This window comes from Aethalodelphis obliquidens, unplaced genomic scaffold, assembly GCF_003676395.1.
Source record: "Aethalodelphis obliquidens isolate GAN/ISIS:26980383/991018 unplaced genomic scaffold, ASM367639v1 scaffold32, whole genome shotgun sequence".
Taxonomy (NCBI): Eukaryota; Metazoa; Chordata; class Mammalia; order Artiodactyla; family Delphinidae; genus Aethalodelphis; species Aethalodelphis obliquidens.
The window spans coordinates 2,652,645-2,673,210 of NW_020837976.1; the positions used below are offsets into that span (position 1 = coordinate 2,652,645).

At 34.2% G+C, this 20,566-nt stretch overlaps 1 protein-coding gene across 9 annotated transcripts in view; it reads left to right on the plus strand.

Moving 5' to 3' along the window:
* Positions 1 to 20,566, plus strand: part of RBBP8 (RB binding protein 8, endonuclease) — a 96,140-nt gene that overhangs the window by 34,637 nt on the left and 40,937 nt on the right. For all 9 annotated transcript variants that reach the window (XM_027127590.1, XM_027127592.1, XM_027127588.1 and 6 more), the window contains 2 exons: positions 10,829 to 10,941; positions 16,850 to 16,916. In XM_027127590.1, the coding sequence (XP_026983391.1) occupies positions 10,829 to 10,941; positions 16,850 to 16,916 (180 nt within the window). The remainder of the gene's footprint in view (positions 1 to 10,828; positions 10,942 to 16,849; positions 16,917 to 20,566) is intronic.

Below are 20,566 nucleotides of genomic sequence, written 5' to 3' on the forward strand. Positions count from 1 at the left end.
CTCAAGAGTAGCAGTGTTCTAATGCATTTGATGCTTTCATTCCATTTTTACTTCTAAATAGGTGGGAACTGCTTCACAATTCTCTTCCTGTCTTCTTTTTTTTTAGTTTATTTATTTTATTTGTTTATCTTGGGCTGTGTTGGGTCTTTTTTGCTGCGCGCAGACTTTGTCTAGTTGTGGCAAGCAGGTGCTACTGTTAGTTGTGGTGCACAGGCTTCTCGTTGCAGTGGCTTCTTTTGTGGCAGAGCATGGGCTCTAGGCACGCGGGCTTCAGTAGTTGCAGCACGCGGACTCAGTATTCGTGGCTCACAGGCTCTAGAGCGCAGGCTTAGCTACTCTGCGGCATGTGGGATCCTCCCGGACTAGGGCTCGAACCCGCATCCCCTGCATTGGCAGGCGGATTCTTAACCACTACACCACTAGGGAAGCCCTATTCCTGTCTTATTTTCTTACTCCTGCCACTCTCTTTTCTTCCTTGCATATTTCTCCACTTTCAAGCATTCTAGGGATTCTTTTTACTGAGTATTCCCAAGATAATGCCTATTACTTCACCTCATGTACAGACTTTTTTCTTTCCCACTCCTTTGAGGTTAACACTCTACATTAGAAAAGGCTTTCAGATTTTGCTGTTTTCCCTTGTCTGAACTGTAAGTGCTATTTAGGAACTTGAACTATTTATAGCAAACTATGTTTCTTGCTTTTTTTATTTATAGTTAATATTTTTCCATTATTTTCATTTTTGTATATGTTACAGGAAGGCTGGTGGTTTGAATTCGCCACTCTGTCTTAGTGGTGGAATAATCTAATATTCTGCATGATGCAAACTAAAGTTGAGTACTCTTCCTTCCATGACTGCTATCTCAGTGGATGCACATTTACTGGAATAGGCAGCCAATTGTGGGAAAAGGCTCCATATGCTTTGGAATCATAGATATGAATCTGAATTCCAACTTCACACTATCTTCTTAATTGAATTCAACAATTAATAGTTGAGTACTTACTATGTTCCAGGTGTTGTTCTAGGGGCTAGGAATACTATCCTTAGTATGTCATGGAGCTGATACTTAATTTTCAAAGATTGGGAGTGGGCCTGCACATAAGATGATTTCAGATTACAAGAGCTGAAGAAGAAATACAAGTGAATTATGTAATTGAGTGACTACAAGCATTGGGAAATGAAGGGCTACTGATGGATGTCAGGGATGACCTTTCTGAGGAGGTGCCATTAGAACTGAGACCTGAGTGATACAAAAAAGAGCCGTCACTTGAAGAACTGAAGATAAGAAGAGGACAAATGCAAAAGCCTATGGTGGAAATAGATTTTGAAATATTTGAGGAGTAGGGCATCCACTGTGATTCTAAATGAGTAAGAGGATGAATGATAGATAATATTGGAAAGGTGGGAAGTAACTAAATTCTGTAGGGACATCAGAAAATTTGGATTTTAATTGCATTGGGAAGCCATTGGAGGGTTTAAGCAGGGGAATGCCAAAGGGATACGAGCAGGTACTGACAGCATCTGTTATATCCAAATGTAGATGTCGAGTAGGTAGTTGCATATGTGAGTCTGGAACTAACGGGAGAGGTTAGAGCTAGAGAAACAAATTTGAAAATCATCAGCTGTATAGAAACAGCATTTAAAATCTTGGGACTTGATAAGATCTCCTAAGGACATCTTTAAAAGTATAGGAAAAGAATAGAAGAGGGCTCAGGGCTGAATCCTTGGACATACTAACTAAGGTTTAATGAAGAATAAGGACCAGCCAGCAAAAAAGATTGAGAAAGGAATTAGCAGAGTAGGAGAAAAGCCAAGAACATATGGCGTGACACTAATAATACCTTCTTCACAGGGCTGTTTTGAACGTTAAATGAGGTAATGCAAGTAAAAATACATAATGGAAGCTTAAAAAGACTTACAATATCCCTCCTGTTTGGTGAATATGATCCCAACCTCTAGTGCTCTAGTCTGTACACACAGCCAGACTAGTCCCTCTCTCAAGCTGAGATATCTGGAAACTAGAAAGCCATCTGTCCGTCTCACTCTTCCCTAGTCCAGGATCAAAGAGGAAATCATCAATTACTCTTCCTTCAGTGTGGTGCAGCATTTCCTTCTATTTTCTCTGGATATGTAGTACAAGATTGAGCAGGAAGGGTGGAGAGCATATCTTTCTCAGCCTTTAACTCTCCAGTGATTGAAGCACTTCCTTCTCTTACTTCACCATATTTTTTCTCTCATCTCTACTGCTCCACTACTTTCTACAAGCGATGAGGTTCTTCCTTCCATATAATAATGGTAGTAATGGCAAGAGATTAGGAACTTTCTTTCTGTTCAGTGATTCCCAAGGATAGAAAATTTTAAGTCTGAGTTCTCTAAGAAAGCAAACATCAAGATGACATTAGATATTCAAGAGATTTTGGGAGGAAACACACCTGTAAGGTAAATGAAGAAGGAGCTGGAGGAGACTGGGAGAGTTGTGAGATGTCCATGCATCTAACCCTTTTGAAAAAGAGAGAAAAAGGAAGGTCTTAGACTGCACTGCATTTTTAAGAAAGCTTTGGCAAGGCCAGTGGGGAGTTCTGGAGCCATGGTATCCCTGCTCTACTCATTCATTGGCTGGCTTCTCACTGTGGGATGCCTGGTATGTTCACCTGTTTGGCGGGTGAAGGATTTCAGAGCACAACAGCTGGAGCCGGTGATTTTACTTCCCACAATAGGAGATACGTTTTCATGGTTGCCACACTCAAAGACTGATTGTGTTTATTTCCAGCATTCTTTCTGTTCAGTTGATCATTAGCAAAGTTGTTTAGGACTCAGTACACTGAAAAAAAATCACAAGGTAAGGTTTTCATTATGTTTCACACGAAGTGGCTTAATACAGTGCGCTCTCCATTTCATCCCCAAGATACAGTGTTCTTCATCTTAGCTCTTGAAGACACTCCTTTCTAATATCTTCAGAACATTTCTTCACTTTATGATTTAAAGTTTTGGCTGTTCTTTTATTCTTTGCATCTTGTGCTTCTCTTCTTAAGTGAATTTTTCTTCTCCAGGCTCATTCTGAGAAGAAATGTTAGTGGATGTGTGCCCCTACCTTTTCCATTGAAGTATTTTCTAAATTACCATCCTTTATTCGGTTAATATATTTAATTGTTAAAATTATCATTTTTATTCTGCAGTTTTTAAAAACTAGATTTTCTTTTTACCATCTATTTTCACTAATTTCAGGTGGATGTCACACTTCTGTGCTGTTTCTTACCCTAAATGTTCTCTTGCCTTTCATTCTGTTCACCTTTACATTTTTAGGTAGGTGGGCCTATAATTCATTACATGGTATTAATCTGGGGGTGGGACAAGGAGTGTAGCTCATTTCTTTATTCACATGCTTTTTCTTTCCTTTCTTTAAATCTGAAATTTCCTTCTGGGATTACTTTAAAATTTGTCCCTCATTTTTTGAAGCTTCATTTAATGAAACCAAGAACAATGTAGATCTAATCATTTTTTTAATGTAGGATCTGCTAGTTGTGAGGGCTCACGTTATACCCATCCTTCCAGCACTTAACCTTCACCTTAACACTGTGCGGTAGATGGTAAATCTGTTTTACAAATGAGGAAACTATGCTGACAAAGAGTTAAGAAACTTTCCCAGGATCACATAGTTAATGGATAATTAGGTTAAATTTGCCCCTCAAACTTCCCAATTTCTACTGTTTGACGATGCCTTGTCTGTGTGTTGTCTTAATTTTATAAACCTTTAAATGAATTACAGCTTAACTGATTATCTCAAAGTATTTATGCTTGATATAAAATTACCAAAACAAGTACTCTGAAATATTAAGTCTTCAACATTGCCTATTATCTAGTCTTGTTTTCTTGGAAGGTTGTTTTGCTTGTTTTTGGTTATTTTTCTTTTAAATTGCTACTAACTAAATCCTGCCTTTAAATGTCAAAGTAGGTAATGTTTAGTAAAGTTCTGCCTTACTTAAAATTTTACTTTAATTTTGTCATATGTAAAAATGATAATCCTAGAGCAAGCTTTAAATATCTATAAAAATTAATGTTTTGCTGAGACCTTTTAAAAGCAACATACATTTTGTTAAAATTTCTAAATGGTAATTCTGCAACTTGCTGTTTACCCTTCATAAGTTGAAGCATTTCTTATTTCTTATGCTCACATTATGAAAACATCAGATGTTTAGATGAAAGGAATTATTCAGTAAAGATAAATTAGATAATAAAAAGTTCTAATTTAATGTGGCTTGTTTGTGTTTTACTAGTACTGTTATTACATTACTATTTACAGGAACCATTTACAGGTTCCCTCAAGAAACTAAAGTATTTCCTTAATCTAAGGAACAGTCACTGTACTGGATAGAAGGCATTTAAAAAAGAAAAATCTGAACAAAGCAGTTAAACCATAGTTGTCTGATAGATTTTAATATTTTTAAAAGCATTTTTGTCAATATTAGGAAACTCATATTTCAACTGTTGTTAAAAGGGAAAATTGGTACTCATAATCAGAGGATTTGTGGTTCTTTATTTTTGAAATACTGACCAAATGTCTTCTTTTGTCTTGCTAACTCTTCTTACTTATGGATTTGAATTTAAATGTATTCTTCAGGAGACCTTCCCAGACTTCCTAGACTCGACTTAGTTGTGCTCTGTGGTTTCATAGTACCGTGTATTTCCACTTTAATGTTGTGAATCATACTTTATTGCAATTACTTTTTATTGTCTTTCTTTTTTTAGTACACTGTAAACTCTTTTAAAGAAGTGACATTATCTTGGCCACTGTTGTATTTTAGCACTTACAGTACTCACTGTAGGTGTTTAGTAAAACCCTTTTGAATGAAAATGAGTAAGTTTGAGGAAATCTGTTTAGGGTATAGCAAACAGTTGAGCATACTTGTTTATCTGGTAAGTTTTAACTGAAAACTGAAATCTTTTCTTTCTTCATCTCCGTGAACAGGCTGGAATATAACTCAGAATGCATGATACTTTCAGCCCTTACAAGTAGAATTACTCTTCTTTCCCGTTTACCTGCTTATAGCTACTGAAATTGCATTCTCCTGTGAAATTGAGGCTGTTTTTTCTTTCTCTGACAGCAGCAGTTGAAGATAGGCAAGAGGAAAACAGTAGAATCCTGCTGATGGAATAGGAGCTAGCCTGTTTTCTCACATTCATTTAAATTTAAGCTAGGATCAGTGAACAATCAAGAGTTGACTCTTTTTCACAGGTATTATCAAGAGTGGCAGTTAACTGGAGAAAACTAGATGTAATAAACAAGTTAGGGAATATTGTTTCATTTTATAACTGTTTATACCAGTGGCATTTTTAAACTTGGAAACTAAGGGTTTCAAGAGGTTGTCTAACATGATATCTTACGACATTTTAATATATCAGAGTTGATTTCTTGGAAACAATAAGGTGTTCAGTTTTCAATGACAAAGTGGTAGGGTGACATTTGAATACTTAATTAGGATTGATTAATGCCATTTAACTCCTTCAGTGTTTTTCATTGACCTTTCAGTGTCAGTACTCTTTTTGGCCTCTCTAGCTTAGTAGTTCTGTGTATAAATTATTTACCACAATCAGGTCAACTATTTGAATGTTTATTGCATGAATCTCAAGCTATTAATTTGAATAGATCTTAAAAGAGAAATATAAAAGTGAAATGTGAAGTATTTTAAACCAATAGTTAAAATTGAGTTTCTTTTTATAACAGTTTAACAATGTCTTGGTTTTGGAATAGTTTAGAGAGAACTTTATTCTTATTTCCTTTGGAATTTTAAAGGCATAAATAGACTTTACTATTAGCTTTGGAAATGCTTGAAAGTCTGAAAACATTAAGTGTTACAGCAGAAAGATAAGAAGGTGTACGTCCTTAGTACCTCAGTTCTCAAAAAAATTTTATGTAAAGTTTACTAGAATATATTTCTATTAAATTAAAATGCTATGACGCGGCTTCCCTGGTGGCACAGTGGTTGAGAGTCCGCCTGCCGATGCAGGGGACACGGGTTCGTGCCCCGGTCCGGGAGGATCCCACATGCTGTGGAGTGGCTGGGCCCGTGAGCCATGGTCGCTGAGCCTGCACGTCTGGAGCCTGTGCTCCGCAACGGGAGAGACCACAACAGTGAGAGGCCCATGTACCGCAAAAAAAAAAAAAAAGCTATGACAAAAAAGGAGTATAACGTACTATTTAGCTGATTTTACGTTTTTCCTTTTATAATTTTTATTCAAGTAATACATGTACATTATAAAGTTGTATAGTTATCATCAACCAATAGTTTCCTGTTCCACTCTTTCCCACCCATGCCTGTCCCAGGTTTTAGTTCTCCAAAGTTCTAAATGATGTATTTTCACTTCAACACTTGATTTATCAACTTGAGACAATAGTTGTTTACTTCTTGCTATGAAGAGGAATAATTTTTCCCTCCCTCGCCTATTTTTGAAGTTATTTTAGTGCTGTTTTCTTTTTGGACCTTAATACATACATTTATGCAGATATACATATTTACATAAAGATATTTTAGAGAGAGAGGTCTGAACAGTCTCCCTGAACTCACCTCTGTATCACAGGAGGATACTGATGCTTTCACCCTTACCTGCATCACTCTTCCTCTCTTGCTACCTTCTGCCTTGTGTTAGCTGAACCAATAAATATTGACAAAGTTGATAGTTGCTATGTTCTTTTCTGTTACCAGATTTCAGTCCCTTGTATTTTGTTTACAAGTTGATTGTAGAAGTTGGAAAATAATGAACAATGTTTATTTATTGACTATTCACTGCTGAGCCAGGATTCATTTCCTTCTCTATAGATCCATTGTCATGACCCCTGTGCCACTCAAGGAGAGTGTTTCTAATGTCCAGGTCAAATAGATTCTTTTCTACTCTGTCCCAAATCAGTTGCTCAAGTCACCCTATAACTGTATTATGATAACGACGTACTTGTATAAGTTTGCTTTGTTTTTTTTAGAATTTCTAACTACCTTTTTTCTTATTGAGATTAGAAATGTTTTCCTCATCGTGTCATTAATATTATTTAATGCCTGTTATTCTATTTGATTATAATCTTTTTTGTTCTTTTTCTTGAAGACATACTTCTTGGGGTGAAAATCTTTCTGTACTAATTTGGACCATTTACTTTCTAGGTTGTCCTACAACAGCAATTCTGGAATTTCTCTCACTGGATCCCTACATTAATTCCATTACTTCTTTCAACTCATGTTAGTCAACAGATATTTATGGAGATCCTGTCTTGTGCCAGGCACTATTTTAGACCTTGAAGATATACTAGTATACATGGTTGGAAAAATGTGGGCCTGTTTTTCCTTTTTTTTTTTTTTCCCCTTATAGCTCACCCACAAGTAACTGCTTAAAAATGCACAGGAAGTAAATTTTCAAAGAGTCTTGCATATCTGAGAAAATGTTTTTATTTTACTATTGCATTTAGATGGTATATTGACTGGATATAAAATTCTAGCTTGGAAATAGTTTTCCCTCAAAACTTTCCCTCAAAACATTTTCTCATTGTCTGTGAGCATCCAAAGCTGTCATTCTAATGTTCATTCCTTTATAGGTAATAGATTGTTTTCCCTTTCTGGAATGTAAGATCTTTTTATCCTAGTTCTGAATTTCATAATTGTGTGTGTGTGTGTGTGTTTCCTTCATTGTGCTGTCCAGTCATCCTGTTAACTTGAAGACTAGTATCTCTTAAGATACTATTTTTGTCTATTATTTCCTCTCTCCATTTTTATAGGTTCTTTCTTTCTGGAGCACTTCTTAGTCATAAACTGATCCTTTACAATCTTTTGTCTTGTTTTTGTTACTTGTTTTTTTCCATGTTCTGGAAGATTTCTTCTATTTTACTCTCCAACCCTATTATTGAAGCTATTTTGGTAATCACGTTTAGTATCCAAGAACTTTTAATTGTTTGTTGATCATTTATATGTACGTGTGTGTACGTGTACCCTTTTCTTGTTTTATGTCAACATCACTTCTCATTTTTCCAGGGATACTAGCTCTTTTATGTTACTGGTTTGTTTCATACACTATTGATCTTTGGTTGTCTGTATTTAGTAGTGTATGACTGCAATGAATTTTCTGCATTAGACTACATATGGTATATGTAGTCTGCTTTTAATTGTCTATCTGTTTTACCCCAGCCATTCCCAATTCTCCCTCCCCCAGGAGTTTTCCTATGAATAGGAAAGTCAACTGAGGACTCTGTATATGTTATGGAAGCTTTACTTTTCAATAAGAAAATGAGGAGCTATCCTTTGACCTGGGTAGGATTTTAGACTGGGGCACTCACTCAGCTATAGCCCTATTATTATAATTTCCCTTGTGATTTCTTCTTTAACTCATTGCTTATTTGGAAGTGCATTGTTTTTAAGATTCACATATTTGTGAATTTTTCTATTTTGATTTTTAATTTAATTCCATTGTGGTGAGAGAACATACTTTGTCTGATTTCAGTGCTTTTAAACTTATTGAGACTTGTTTTGTGACCTAGAAAATAGTTTGTCCTAGAGAATGTTCCAAGTGTGCTTGAGGAGAATGTGTGTTCTGCAGCTGTTGGCTGGAGTGTTCTGTAGATGTCAGGTAGGTTTAGGTGGTAGTGTGTTCAAGTCTGCTATATCTCTGCTGATTTTCTGTCTGTCTTGTTCTATCCACTATTGAGAGTTGGAAGTCTATAACGGTTATTGACGAATTTATATATTTCTTTCTTCAATTCTGTCAGTTTTTGCTCTGCATATTTGGGGGCTTTCGTGTTAAATGTTAATTGTTATATCTCTAATAAATTGACCCTTTTGTTATAGAATTCACTGTCTCTAGTAACACTTTTACCTTAAAGTCTCTTTTGTTTGATACTAATTAATTAATAACCAGCTCTCTTTTGGTTTTTGTTTGCATGGCATTTCTTTTTCCATCCTTTTGCTTTCAGCCTATTTGTATCCTCAGATCTAAAGTGTGTCTATTGTAGACAGCATATAGTTAGATCTTATTTTTTTTGTCCTGTCTGACAGTTTCTGCCTTTTGATTGGAGTGTTTAATCAATTCATGATTAATGTTATTGATGTGGTTGGATTTATGCTAGGCATTTGGCTTTCTGTATGTCTCAAGTCTTTTTTGTTCCTCTGTTCCTGTTTTTTTGTACCTGCCCCCACCTTGCTCTTTCTATAACTCCTATTATTGATATGATGGACCTTCTAGGATAATCTTCTAGTTTTTTATCTTTTCTCAATTTAATTTATTTAAATTGAAATAGCCACATGTGGATTGTGGCTACCGTTTTGGACAAGAGTTCTAGACTTCTCCCATTGTTAGCCTGCGATTCAGCATTCTCAGGTCAGTTTCTATTTGTCCGCCAGCTCCTTGCTTTTTAATTCGTTTGTTTTTCTTTCCCATTCTCCCAGTTCTCATAGTCTTGTGTCTTTAAAAATATACACAGATCTTTACTGTAGTTTAGTGGGATTTGGGGAGGAAGCGACAGTAGATGCAGATGTTCACTTCGTCATCTTTACTTAGATCTTGATTGGCCTAATTCCTGTTCTGGAATGTACTCCGATTAAACAATGTTGCCCAATGCTTTATTCCTTCATTCTAGAAATTTTAGTCCTATTAATGCAACCTATGATCTATAATCTTTATTTTTTACATCCATATCAACACTGTTGATATGAGTTTTACTTTTATATAAAAATCTCTAGGTTCTTTTTGTTTGTTTTAGTTGTATAGTTTTCATGTTTTGTCGCCTTATTTTAAAATTCATGGCATGTACTACCATGCTATGACTTCCATAGACACTCACGTACTTAGTATCTTATTGACTTAGGTCATTGAGTTAAAATGATTATCTTAGATTTTATATTTTCTAAATTCCTAATGTGGGATATGTGTCATTTTTTTCAACCATATTTTTTCCTGGTTATATATATAATGAAATTAGAGAAATTTTGAAAAGTATAGCAAAACACTAAAAAGAAAATCTTCTGTATTACTAGTACCTACAAGATAACTGTATTAACATTTTGAAATACACCTTTCTCTCCATCACCCACCCCTCCTGTGTAATATATGTATTTCCCTTTTCCCTTCAGCACTCACAAATAATTAGTAAAAGCTATTTTGTAATCTTTTTTCTTTTTTTAAAAAATAGTACACTGAATTTCTACTAACACTGGAGTCTTTTTTTAATGCTGAAAAGAGCATTACTTTTTTTTAAACTTCGTATTCTTTGACCTTTAGTATTCATTCACCTTAAACTTGGTTGTTGAACACTCATTATGTGTTATATGCTATGCTAAGCAGATGCAAGCTTGCTTAAGATAAAATTCTGTCCATTGGTACGAGACTGGGTTCATATTTTGGCTCTAATAAATTAAAACAAGGGAGCTTCAATAAATAAGTTCCCTTGAATAGAGTTTAAAATTGGCAGATTTTTACAGAATTGCAGTCTGTAGAAAATGATGTAGCATGATTTCAGCCTGTTTGGGAATATGTTAAAGGTATAATAACTAGTTAATTTTCTCTGTATTTTCCAAGTAAATTCTTTAGTTCTTCATAAAATGTAAAAATCTTGAAATTCAAATATGAATAAGTATCTTTTAGTAGTTGAAAAAATTTTTTAAATTTCAGTTTTATTGAGGTATAATTGACAAATAAAATTATTTTTTTAAGTATTTATCATGGTGATTTGATAAATGTATATATTGTGAAAGGATTTCCACCATCTGGTTAATTAACATATCCATCACCTCACATATTTTTTTATTTTTTGATGAGAACATTTAAGTTCTACTCTGAAAATGTTTTGTTTTTGTTTTGTAGATTAAGAGCAGGATTATGTGATCGCTGTGCAGTAACTGAAGAACATATGCGGAAGAAACAACAAGAGTTTGAAAATATTCGACAGCAGAATCTTAAACTTATCACAGAGCTTAGTGAGTTTCCTTTCTTCATTTATTATGTAAAGCATAGTATGCTATTGTTAAAACCTGTTATTAAATTGGTTACAATCAGATGGATTGTTTACATATGTTTTTCTTTATTTAGGCAAAAGTTCAAATGTTGTTTTTTCCCTTTTTGTAGATTTAATCTCATGCTTATTTTAGTAAGAAATAGGGTACAGAAAGGTTGTGTAGATACTGTCCTCGTTGGCCTTAAAGTCTCACCAGCTATAAGACAAGAAGCAAATTTTCTTTGGTTATATCCATATTTCCTTCTTTGGTTTTATTTCATATTAATTCAACTATTTATATTTAGTAAATTTAAACACAAAGCAGACAATTTAGTGTTCTACAAAGGTGTATTTTTTTTTTATTTTCACAATTTTTTTGGACACACTATTACAAGTGTACCATTTTTAGTTTAAGTCTACTTACCATTTTATGTAGGACTTCCTTACATTTATCTTCTTTTCCAAACTAATTTGGTATTTTGACTTTTTTTTTCTATTAATTATATTGCTGTCCTCTGGTTACTCAAGCAAGAATATATGAATGTATGCTGATTGTTTAAAAAAAAGATAGAAGGAACATAGTTTTATTCTGCTCCCAGAGGTAACTACTATTAAGTATATAATAAATATCTTTACAGGTCCAGATTTATCTATCTTTATGTTTGTCTCTTTCCCTCATTTTACCCCCTCCTCTATCTTCTCTATTAAATTTTTAATGGGATCATATCATACTTCTTGTTCTGACATATGTTATTTTATTTTAGACTATATATTAGAAGTCTTTACATGTTTATGTTTGTTTATATATTTAGACCCATAGATTCTGTGGTGTGTATGAATGAATGCATGCATGAGTTTATTTAGGAATATAAGATTATCAATGAGTAGAAAACTATTACATTTCAATAGATATAGTTGAGATCCACAATTATATTACCATTAGTACTTGAAATAATCTGCAGTAATGTCTACATGTCTAATAGTCAGATTTCTAGCAACTTTAACTGTCTGAAAAATAGCCCAAAACTCAACAAGCAAAAACCCTAGGTATTGAGGAATAAGACAGCATTCTTTTTAATGGCTGCATTGTGTAGATGCCATTTATTTACCCATTCTCATATTGATGAATAAGTCAATTTTTTGTTTGAGTGTTTGAGAATTTCAGTTTCCCTACATTCTCTTCAGTTTTGTGCAAAAATGTATTAATTGACAATATCCAGTTCAGTGGGTAAAGAATGATATACCTTTTTAATATTAGCATTCTCTTTATTACTATTCAGGTCAATTATCTTTTTACTTGATCTTCAGTTTGCATTTCTTCTTGGGTGAATGGTTTGAATATCCTTTGTCTAATTTTCAGATAGATAAAATACTTCATGAGTTCATGTTGAAAATTCAAATTCAAGACTATAGACCTTTTGCTAACCTCTTCTAATAATATCTGTATCCCCTTTCTTCCACACTGAGAATCATGGTTCTCAAGGACACAGGGATGATAGAATTAAAATATCCCCTAACTACTCATTTTTTAATCTCATATTATAGCACAATAGTCTTAGAATAATACCACTAATAATACTGAAAAGTTCAGGAAAACTAATTTTACATTAAAATGAGCAACAGGAAAATCATTGAGGTCAAATCCCAAACAAAGTTATTTTATGAATAAAAATACTAAGGGCTTCATGTTTATGAATTCTTGTTGTTTCTATATTGTTGCTGCTTCCCCCCCCCCCCCCGCCCCCCGCCCTGCCTCTCTTTTTTGTTCTTACTTTTCCAGGTATTGCATTTTGAGGATATTTATCTTGTTATTTCATCTTTATTTTATCCTTTACTTTGTTTTTAAACTCTTTATTTCTATTTTTTTGATCAACCTTGAAATTTTACCATGCTTTCCTAAAATATAAAGATACTCTCTTCTGAATAGTACAAGGACTTTAAAACACTTTCACTCTGATCATCTCCTCCATTTACATACTGTTTATGGCCTGTATTTTTTTTTCAGCACTGCAAGTTAGAAACTTTTTAAAAAATTACCTTATTCAGACAGTTTTTAAAAGACTTAACTACACGTGCAGCAGTTTCTTTGCTTATTATTGCTTTTTACATCTCACTTTTCTTCTGGTATTATTACCCTTTCTGATCTTTCTTTTTTTTGGCCATGCCACACTGCACAGCATGTGGAGTCTTAGTTCCCCCAAGTAGGGATCAGGCCTGCGCCCCCTGCAGTGGAAGTGCAGAGTCATAACCACTGGACCACCAGGGAAGTCCTGAGATTCATTCTTGAAAAGTTCCTTTAGAGGATATTTGTTGGTTCTAAACCCTCAGTTTTTATCCTCAATGTTTTTATTTCACCGTTATTTTTATAAGGCTATTTTACAGGATCAAAATTATTTTTCTCTGGCTACTATTAAGATTTTTTCCTTAGTTTTTGGTGTTCTGTAGTTTTAGTGCAATTTCAAGTAGGTTTTTAAGAAAAAAGTCTGTTTAGTATACATTACAAAATCTATTTAATCACTTCTTAAATCATATCTGTAAAACTGTCGGCTACTAGCTCTTCAAATATTGTGTCTTCTCCATTCTCCTTATTTGGGGGTTATGATGAGACCTTGTCATTCAATCCTTTGGTCTCTTAACATCTCTTTCCTATTTTTCGTCCCCTCATTTCACTCTGCTGCGTTCTGGGTAATTTCTTCAGCTTTCTTGCTTATTATACTAAGTTCTTCAGCTCTGTTAAACTGAGTTATTTTATTTCAGTAACCAAATTTTTCATTTTTAAAAATTCTGTTTGGTTCTTTTTCAAATCTGTGTAGTCTTTTTTTTAATGAAATTTCTTAAAAATATAGAAAAGTAAGGAGAATAGTAAGGAACCCTCATACACCTATCACATAGATTTAACAGTTGTTCATATTTTGCTGTATTTTCTTCATTTCTTTTTGAACTGAAATATTTTAATGTCAATTACATACATCAGGAGATTTTTCCCCTAAATACTTGGATAATTTATACCTAACCACAATACCACTACCTTGCCTACCAAAGATTACCCATAATTTTCTCTAATATTGTTTAAGAGCTGGTCCATATTCATATTTCTACAGCTGTCTCTCTGTTTGCAACAGTTTTGTTCAAACCTGCCAGTCACACATCACACATTGCATTTGTCTTTTAATCTGGAATAAGCTCCCTTCCTAATTTTTTCTTTTATGACATTGACTTCTTGAAGAAGTAGGGCTGTTTTCCTAAAATTATGCCACCTTCTGGATTTTTCTCATCATTTTCTTTATCTTGTTTCTTTATTTCCTATAAAATAGAAATTGTATCTGAAGGCTTGATTAGGTCCAGATTAAACATTTTTGACAGCAGTACTTTATAGGTAAAATTGTCTACTTTATATTGTATCATATTAGGATATAGATATTGTCAGGTTATTCCACTCTCTGGGATTGGTGGCCACATTTCTCCATTATAGAGTTATATTTTCCCCCGAGTACCACCAAGTAGTCTAAATTGGGAGGATGAATGTGTGATACTTTGAAATCTTGCAAAAATACAATTCTCCCTCAATCTTTCTTTAATGGTTTTAATATCCATTTGTGATTCTGGCCTGAATCAATTATTTAATTACAGACTATAAAATGATAATTTTCCATTTCTGTTATTCTTATTCTTTATCAGCTGGCATTCTTCTGTAAACAAGAATTCTCCCTCATCAGTTTGGGGCTATTGGTTACCGTGGGATGTAGTTCCTGCTTGAAAGGCATGATACATCTTAATGTTTTCCCTTTAATTGCCAGTTTTCAGAGTAATATCTTGTATAATAGTTACCTAAATGGTGACAAATAAGGTTTTTTTTTTTAACATCTTTATTGGAGTATAATTGCTTTACAATGGTGTGTTTCTGCTTTATAACAAAGTGAATCAGCTATACATATACATATATCCCCATATCCCCTCCCTCTTGAGTCTCCCTCCCACGCTCCCTATCCCACCCCTCTAGGTGGTCACAAAGCACTGAGCTGATCTCCCTGTGCTATGCAGCTACTTCCCACTAGCTATCTATTTTATATTTGGTGGTGTATATAAGTCCATGCCACTCTCTCACTACGTCCCAGCTTACCCTTCCCTCTCCCCATGTCCTCAAGTCCATTCTCTACATCTGCATATTTATTCCTGTCCTGCCCCTAGGTTCTTCAGAACCTTTTTTTTTTAGATTCCATATATATGTTAGCATACGGTATTTATTTTTCTCTTTCTGACTTACTTCACTCTGTGTGACAGTCTCTAGGACAAATGAGGTTTTGTGTGTTGTATATGTTATGTTTCATTTTGCTTTTGACATGAATGGAGCGTTCTCTTTTTTGAGCATAATAGACGTGTAATTTTATATATTCAGTGTGTGTCATTCAGTTATGTTCATTATTTTTATTGATGCTCAAATTATCTCAATCTTGTCTGTCTACTCATTTTTGGTAATCACTTTTATCATGTTAGTTTTGAGCCTTCCATCTTTTAAATCTTTAAACATTTCATTATCATATAATTCTGTTATCTGAAATACTTGGGAACCTATATATGAGTTATTTTCTACTGACTCTAGTGGTAAGTGAATTCAGATCACTTTGGCTCCATTCTAGGAGTTCAGACTTAAACTGGAAATCTCAAGTTCAGTCCCTCCACCAGTGCTGATACCAGTATCCGCTTGCTTACACTGCTTGGGTTTTAGCTCACAATTTCCTTTGTTTTTGTTGTTGATTGTGGTGGTGGAATGGGAGGCTCTTGGATTTCTCTTCCTGTGTCCAGCTCAGTTGTCCTCTTGAATCCTTTCCTGATTTTTTCAACAGCTCAACCTAACCTTTTTCTCCTTGGAATTTCATTTTTTTCTCCTTGGAATTTCATTTAGTGTTTTATCTGTACCTCTCTAATGCCCTTGTCACTTTCAATTTTAAAAAATATGTTTATATAATATCTTGTCTCTCATTAGACTACACTTTCCTCTAGGTCACTGTCATATCTTCAGGTTTTTGTTTTGTTTTGTTTTTTTCCAGATCCTCCACAGGAGGTAGTTTAGTAACCCTCACGTATTGATATATAGTCAACAAATTTTTATTTACTCAGTGTAAGAAAATATGTTTGGATTTGTAAACCACTAAATTATTAACAGATTTTTGGAGTATGATTAACTTTCTTTCTGAGAGGTTAATTGTACTTACTCTGACTTGATTTCTTTGATATATTTCTCCTCGTAAAACACATGCTTAACCAGTGACATAATATCAAGGATTGATAATTTTGTGCTGGCAGCAGTAGAAATTATAGCCCCAAACTGAGTTTCTGCTTTATAAATAAGGATGGATAGGAAAATTTCGTCAAGGTAGATTCGAACAAGGAGATACTACTTCAATGGTATATTTAAGTTACTGATACCATAATTATTAATGAAACATAGAGTATGACTAAGGAAGAAAATTTACTTAAGTGTGCTTATGTTATAAAAATTACACTGATGTTCAGTGTTATATTTTATGATCAGATTTATTTCAAGATAAGTGGTGTTTGAAATTAGTAGGACTGAGTAACCAGATGGAATGCTTTCTTGTGCTCAGTATGAATAATTAAACTATACTCCCCAGTACATGAGGTACTCTTTCTTTTTTGCCCACAAGCACTACATAGAATTATCAGTTAATCATTTACGTGGAACTTGCACAACATGAGATGTAATAATCACTACCTAGTAACAAATTAGTTTTGAACAGTAGCATTAACCCTAACATCATGACTTAGAATTTGAAATCCTAATTCTCCATGATTGTTGCAACTGTTGAAAGAACCTGACATACATCTTATTATAGCTATAATTTGTGCTTTCTTTTCACATTATATTTAAGTGAATGAAAAGAATACTCTACAGGAAGAAAACAAAAAGCTTTCTGAACAGCTGCAGCAGAAAATTGAGTAAGTATTTTTTCTTAATTGTGGCAGAAAATTGAATATTTTCCCCTAGCTTCTCTTTCTTCATTTTACTTAGCTTTTTGCAAACTGTAAAGATATATTAATAGTTAAAGGTTTCATTTTTAAAAGTTATAAAGTATTCTGCAAATGAAAATATAAAGAAAATCACTATATTTTTGTTCTGGGAGTATATATGAAGGGTGTGTATGCATCTCTTAGCTTAGTGTGTGAATATATAAAAATCAAAACATTTTAATTTAAAGCACTTTAATTTTTATAACTTTATTATAAATAACAAATCATTCAAATAAATTATTTGAAGTACTTATATTTTAAATATTTGAGTTTTGTTACCACCTTTCTAGCCCTGTCCCAGAAACTTTATAAAAGCAATCTGAATAATTATTTCCTCTTATACACTTCTCAGGCCTGGAGAACTTCCTCCTTTCCCTCTCCCCCAATTTCTCATAATAAAAATAATAACTTTCATCTTACGTTCCAGTTACTCTTCTTTGTGTTTTATGTTTATTATTTCTAATCCTCACTGTGACTCTTCAAGGTAGTTTTATTAACTCTACTTTATAGATGAGGAATCCACATCTTAAAAAAGTCAAGTAACTTGCCATGGTCTCACAACTAGTAGATAATGAGACATCACTCAGAACCCCATCTTCTGACTTAAAAGCCTCTGTTCTTTCCATTATTTGACAGCGTCTCAAAAAAAGAATCTTTTTCTGGGTCTAGTCTGACTGATGCCAAGCAGAGTTATGGCCAGTTCTTAGTTCCCATTTATGTAAAGCTTATATAATATTTTTTAAAAGTTAGGATTCAGGATAATGTTAATGGTTTATAGGGTTTTAAAGACTCTGTTGTATCTGAGTGGACATCTACAAAAACTTTGCTAAACTATGTAGACGTAACATTATTTTGGCTTACAAGTACTTAACTCTCTTATGTATAAACACATATCACAAGTGGAATTAACATCTTTATCATATCAGTATATTTTTAAGTAGTGGATGTCCAATAGGATTTTGATATTTCTCCCATGTTATCATGAATATTGGCCCAATATTCAGCCCACTGAATATTGGTAGTCAGAGAGAATTTTGAGAGGGGATAATAGATGAGGAAAGAAGGCTATCAGGCCAGACTGAGGTTATCAAACATTTGTGTATGAAAATGTCAACCCTTTCTCATTTTACTCATGCTGCATATTGAAGTGAAACTAGAAAACAAATTCACAGTCTTTTCTATATGATTCCGAAACAGAGTTTTTCTTTTTGAAAAGTTGCAACCTAATCTCACTTCAATTGACAAGATACTTTTTATTATAATCCTTATTTGTCCCACTTCCTGTGAGCATTCCTATGCTTCACTGTGATAATATCAGTGTGTTTGACTACAGGATGATACCTCAGGCTCCACTGGAGGTGTTTTGTAACAAGCTGTGTATGCTCTGCATTACCCTTCTTTTTTTTTTTAATAGATCTTTATTGAAGTATAATTGCTTCACAATACTGTGTTAGTTTCTCTTGTACAGCAAAGTGAATCAGCCATGTGCATATATATATATCCCCATATCCCCTACCTCTTGAGCATCCCTCCCACCCTCCCTATCCCACCTCTCTAGGTCATCACAAAGCACCAAGCTTGTCTCCCTAGGCTATGCTGCTGCTTCCCACTAGCTATTTTACATTCGGTAGTGTATATATGTCAGTGCTACTCTCATATCGCCCCAGCTTCCCCCTCCCCTACTGTGTCCTCAAGTCCATTCTCTATGTCTACGTCTTTATTTCTGTCCTGCCACTAGGTTCATCAGTACCATTTTTTTTTTTTAAGATACCATATATATGTGTTAGCATACGGTATTTTTTTTTCTGTTTCTGACTTAACTTCACTCTGTATGACAGACTGTAGGTCCATCCACCTCACTACAAATAACTCAATTTCGTTTCTTTTTATGGCTGAGTAATATTCCATTGTACATATGTACCACATCTTCTTTATCCATTCATCCCTCGATGGACATTTAGGTTGGTTCCATGTCCTGGTTATCGTAAATAGTGCTGCAGTGAACATTATGGTACATGTCTCTTTTTGAATTATGGTTTTCTCAGGGTATATGCCCAGTAGTGGGATTGCTGGGTCATATGGCAGTTCTATTTTTAGTTTTTTAAGGAACCTCCATACAGTTCTCCATGGTGGTTGTATCAGTTTACGCTCCCACCAACAGTGCAGGAGGGTTCCTTTTTCACTACACCATTTCCAGCATTTATTGTTTGTAGACTTTTTGATAATGGCCATTCTGACTGGTGTGAGGTGATACCTCATTGTAGTTTTGATTTCTCTACTAATTAGTGATGTTGAGCATCTTTTCATGTGCCTCTTGGCCATCTGTATGTCTTCTTTGGTGAAATGTCTGTTTAGCTCTTCCGCCCATTTTTTAATTGAATTGTTTGGTTTTTTGATATTGAGCTCCATGAGCTGTTTATATATTTTGGAGGTTAATCCTTTGTCCATTGATTCGTTTGCAAATATTTTCTCCCATTCTGAGGGTTGTCTTTTCATCTTGTTTATAGTTTCCTTTGCTGTGCAAAAGCTTGTAAGTTTAATTAGGTCCCATTTGTTTATTTTTGTTTTTATTTCCATTGCTCTAGGAGGTGGGTCAAAAAAGATCTTGCTGTGGTTTATGTCAAAGAGTGTTTTTCCTATGTTTTCCTCTAAGAGTTTTATAGTGTCTGGTCTTACATTTAGGTCTTTAATCCATTTGGAGTTTATGTTTGTGTATGCTGTTAGGGAGTGTTCTAATTTCATTCTTCTACATGGAGCTCTCCAGTTTTCCCAGCACCAGTTATTGAAGAGGCTGTCTTTTCTCCATTATATATTCTTGCCTCCATTGTCATAAATTAGGTGACCATATGTGTTTGGGTTTATCTCTGGGCTTTCTATCCTGTACCATTAATCTATATTTCTGTGTTTGTGCCAGTACCATACTGTGTTGATTACTGTAGCTTTGTGGTATAGTTTGAAGTCGGGGAGCCTGATTCCTCCAGCTCCGTTTTTCTTTCTCAAGATTGCTTTGGCTGTTCAGGGTCTTTTGTGTTTCCATACAAATTGTAAAATTTTTTGTTCTAATTCTGTAAAGAATGCTATTGGTAGTTTGATAGGGATTGAATTGAATCTGTAGATTGCTTTGGGTAGTATAGACATTTTCACAGTATTGATTCTTCCAATCCAAGAGCATGGTATATTTCTCCATCTGTTTATGTCATCTTTGATTTGTTTCATCAGTGTTTTATAGTTTTCTGAGTACATGCATTTCATCTCCTTAGGTAAGTTTATTCCTAGGTATTTTATTCTTTTTGTTGAGGTGGTAAATGGGATTATTTCCTTAATTTCTCTTTCTGATTTTTCATTGTTAGTGTATAGCAATGCCAGAGATTTCTGTGCATTAATTTTGTATCCTGCTACTCCACCAAATTCATTGATTAGTTCTGGTAATTTTCTGGTGGCATCTTTAGGATTTTCTATGTATAGTATCGTGTCATCTGCAAACAATTACAGTTTTACTTCTTCTTATCCAATTTGTATTCCTTTTATATCTTTTTCTTCTCTGATTGCTGTGGCTAGGACTTCCAAAACTGTGTTGA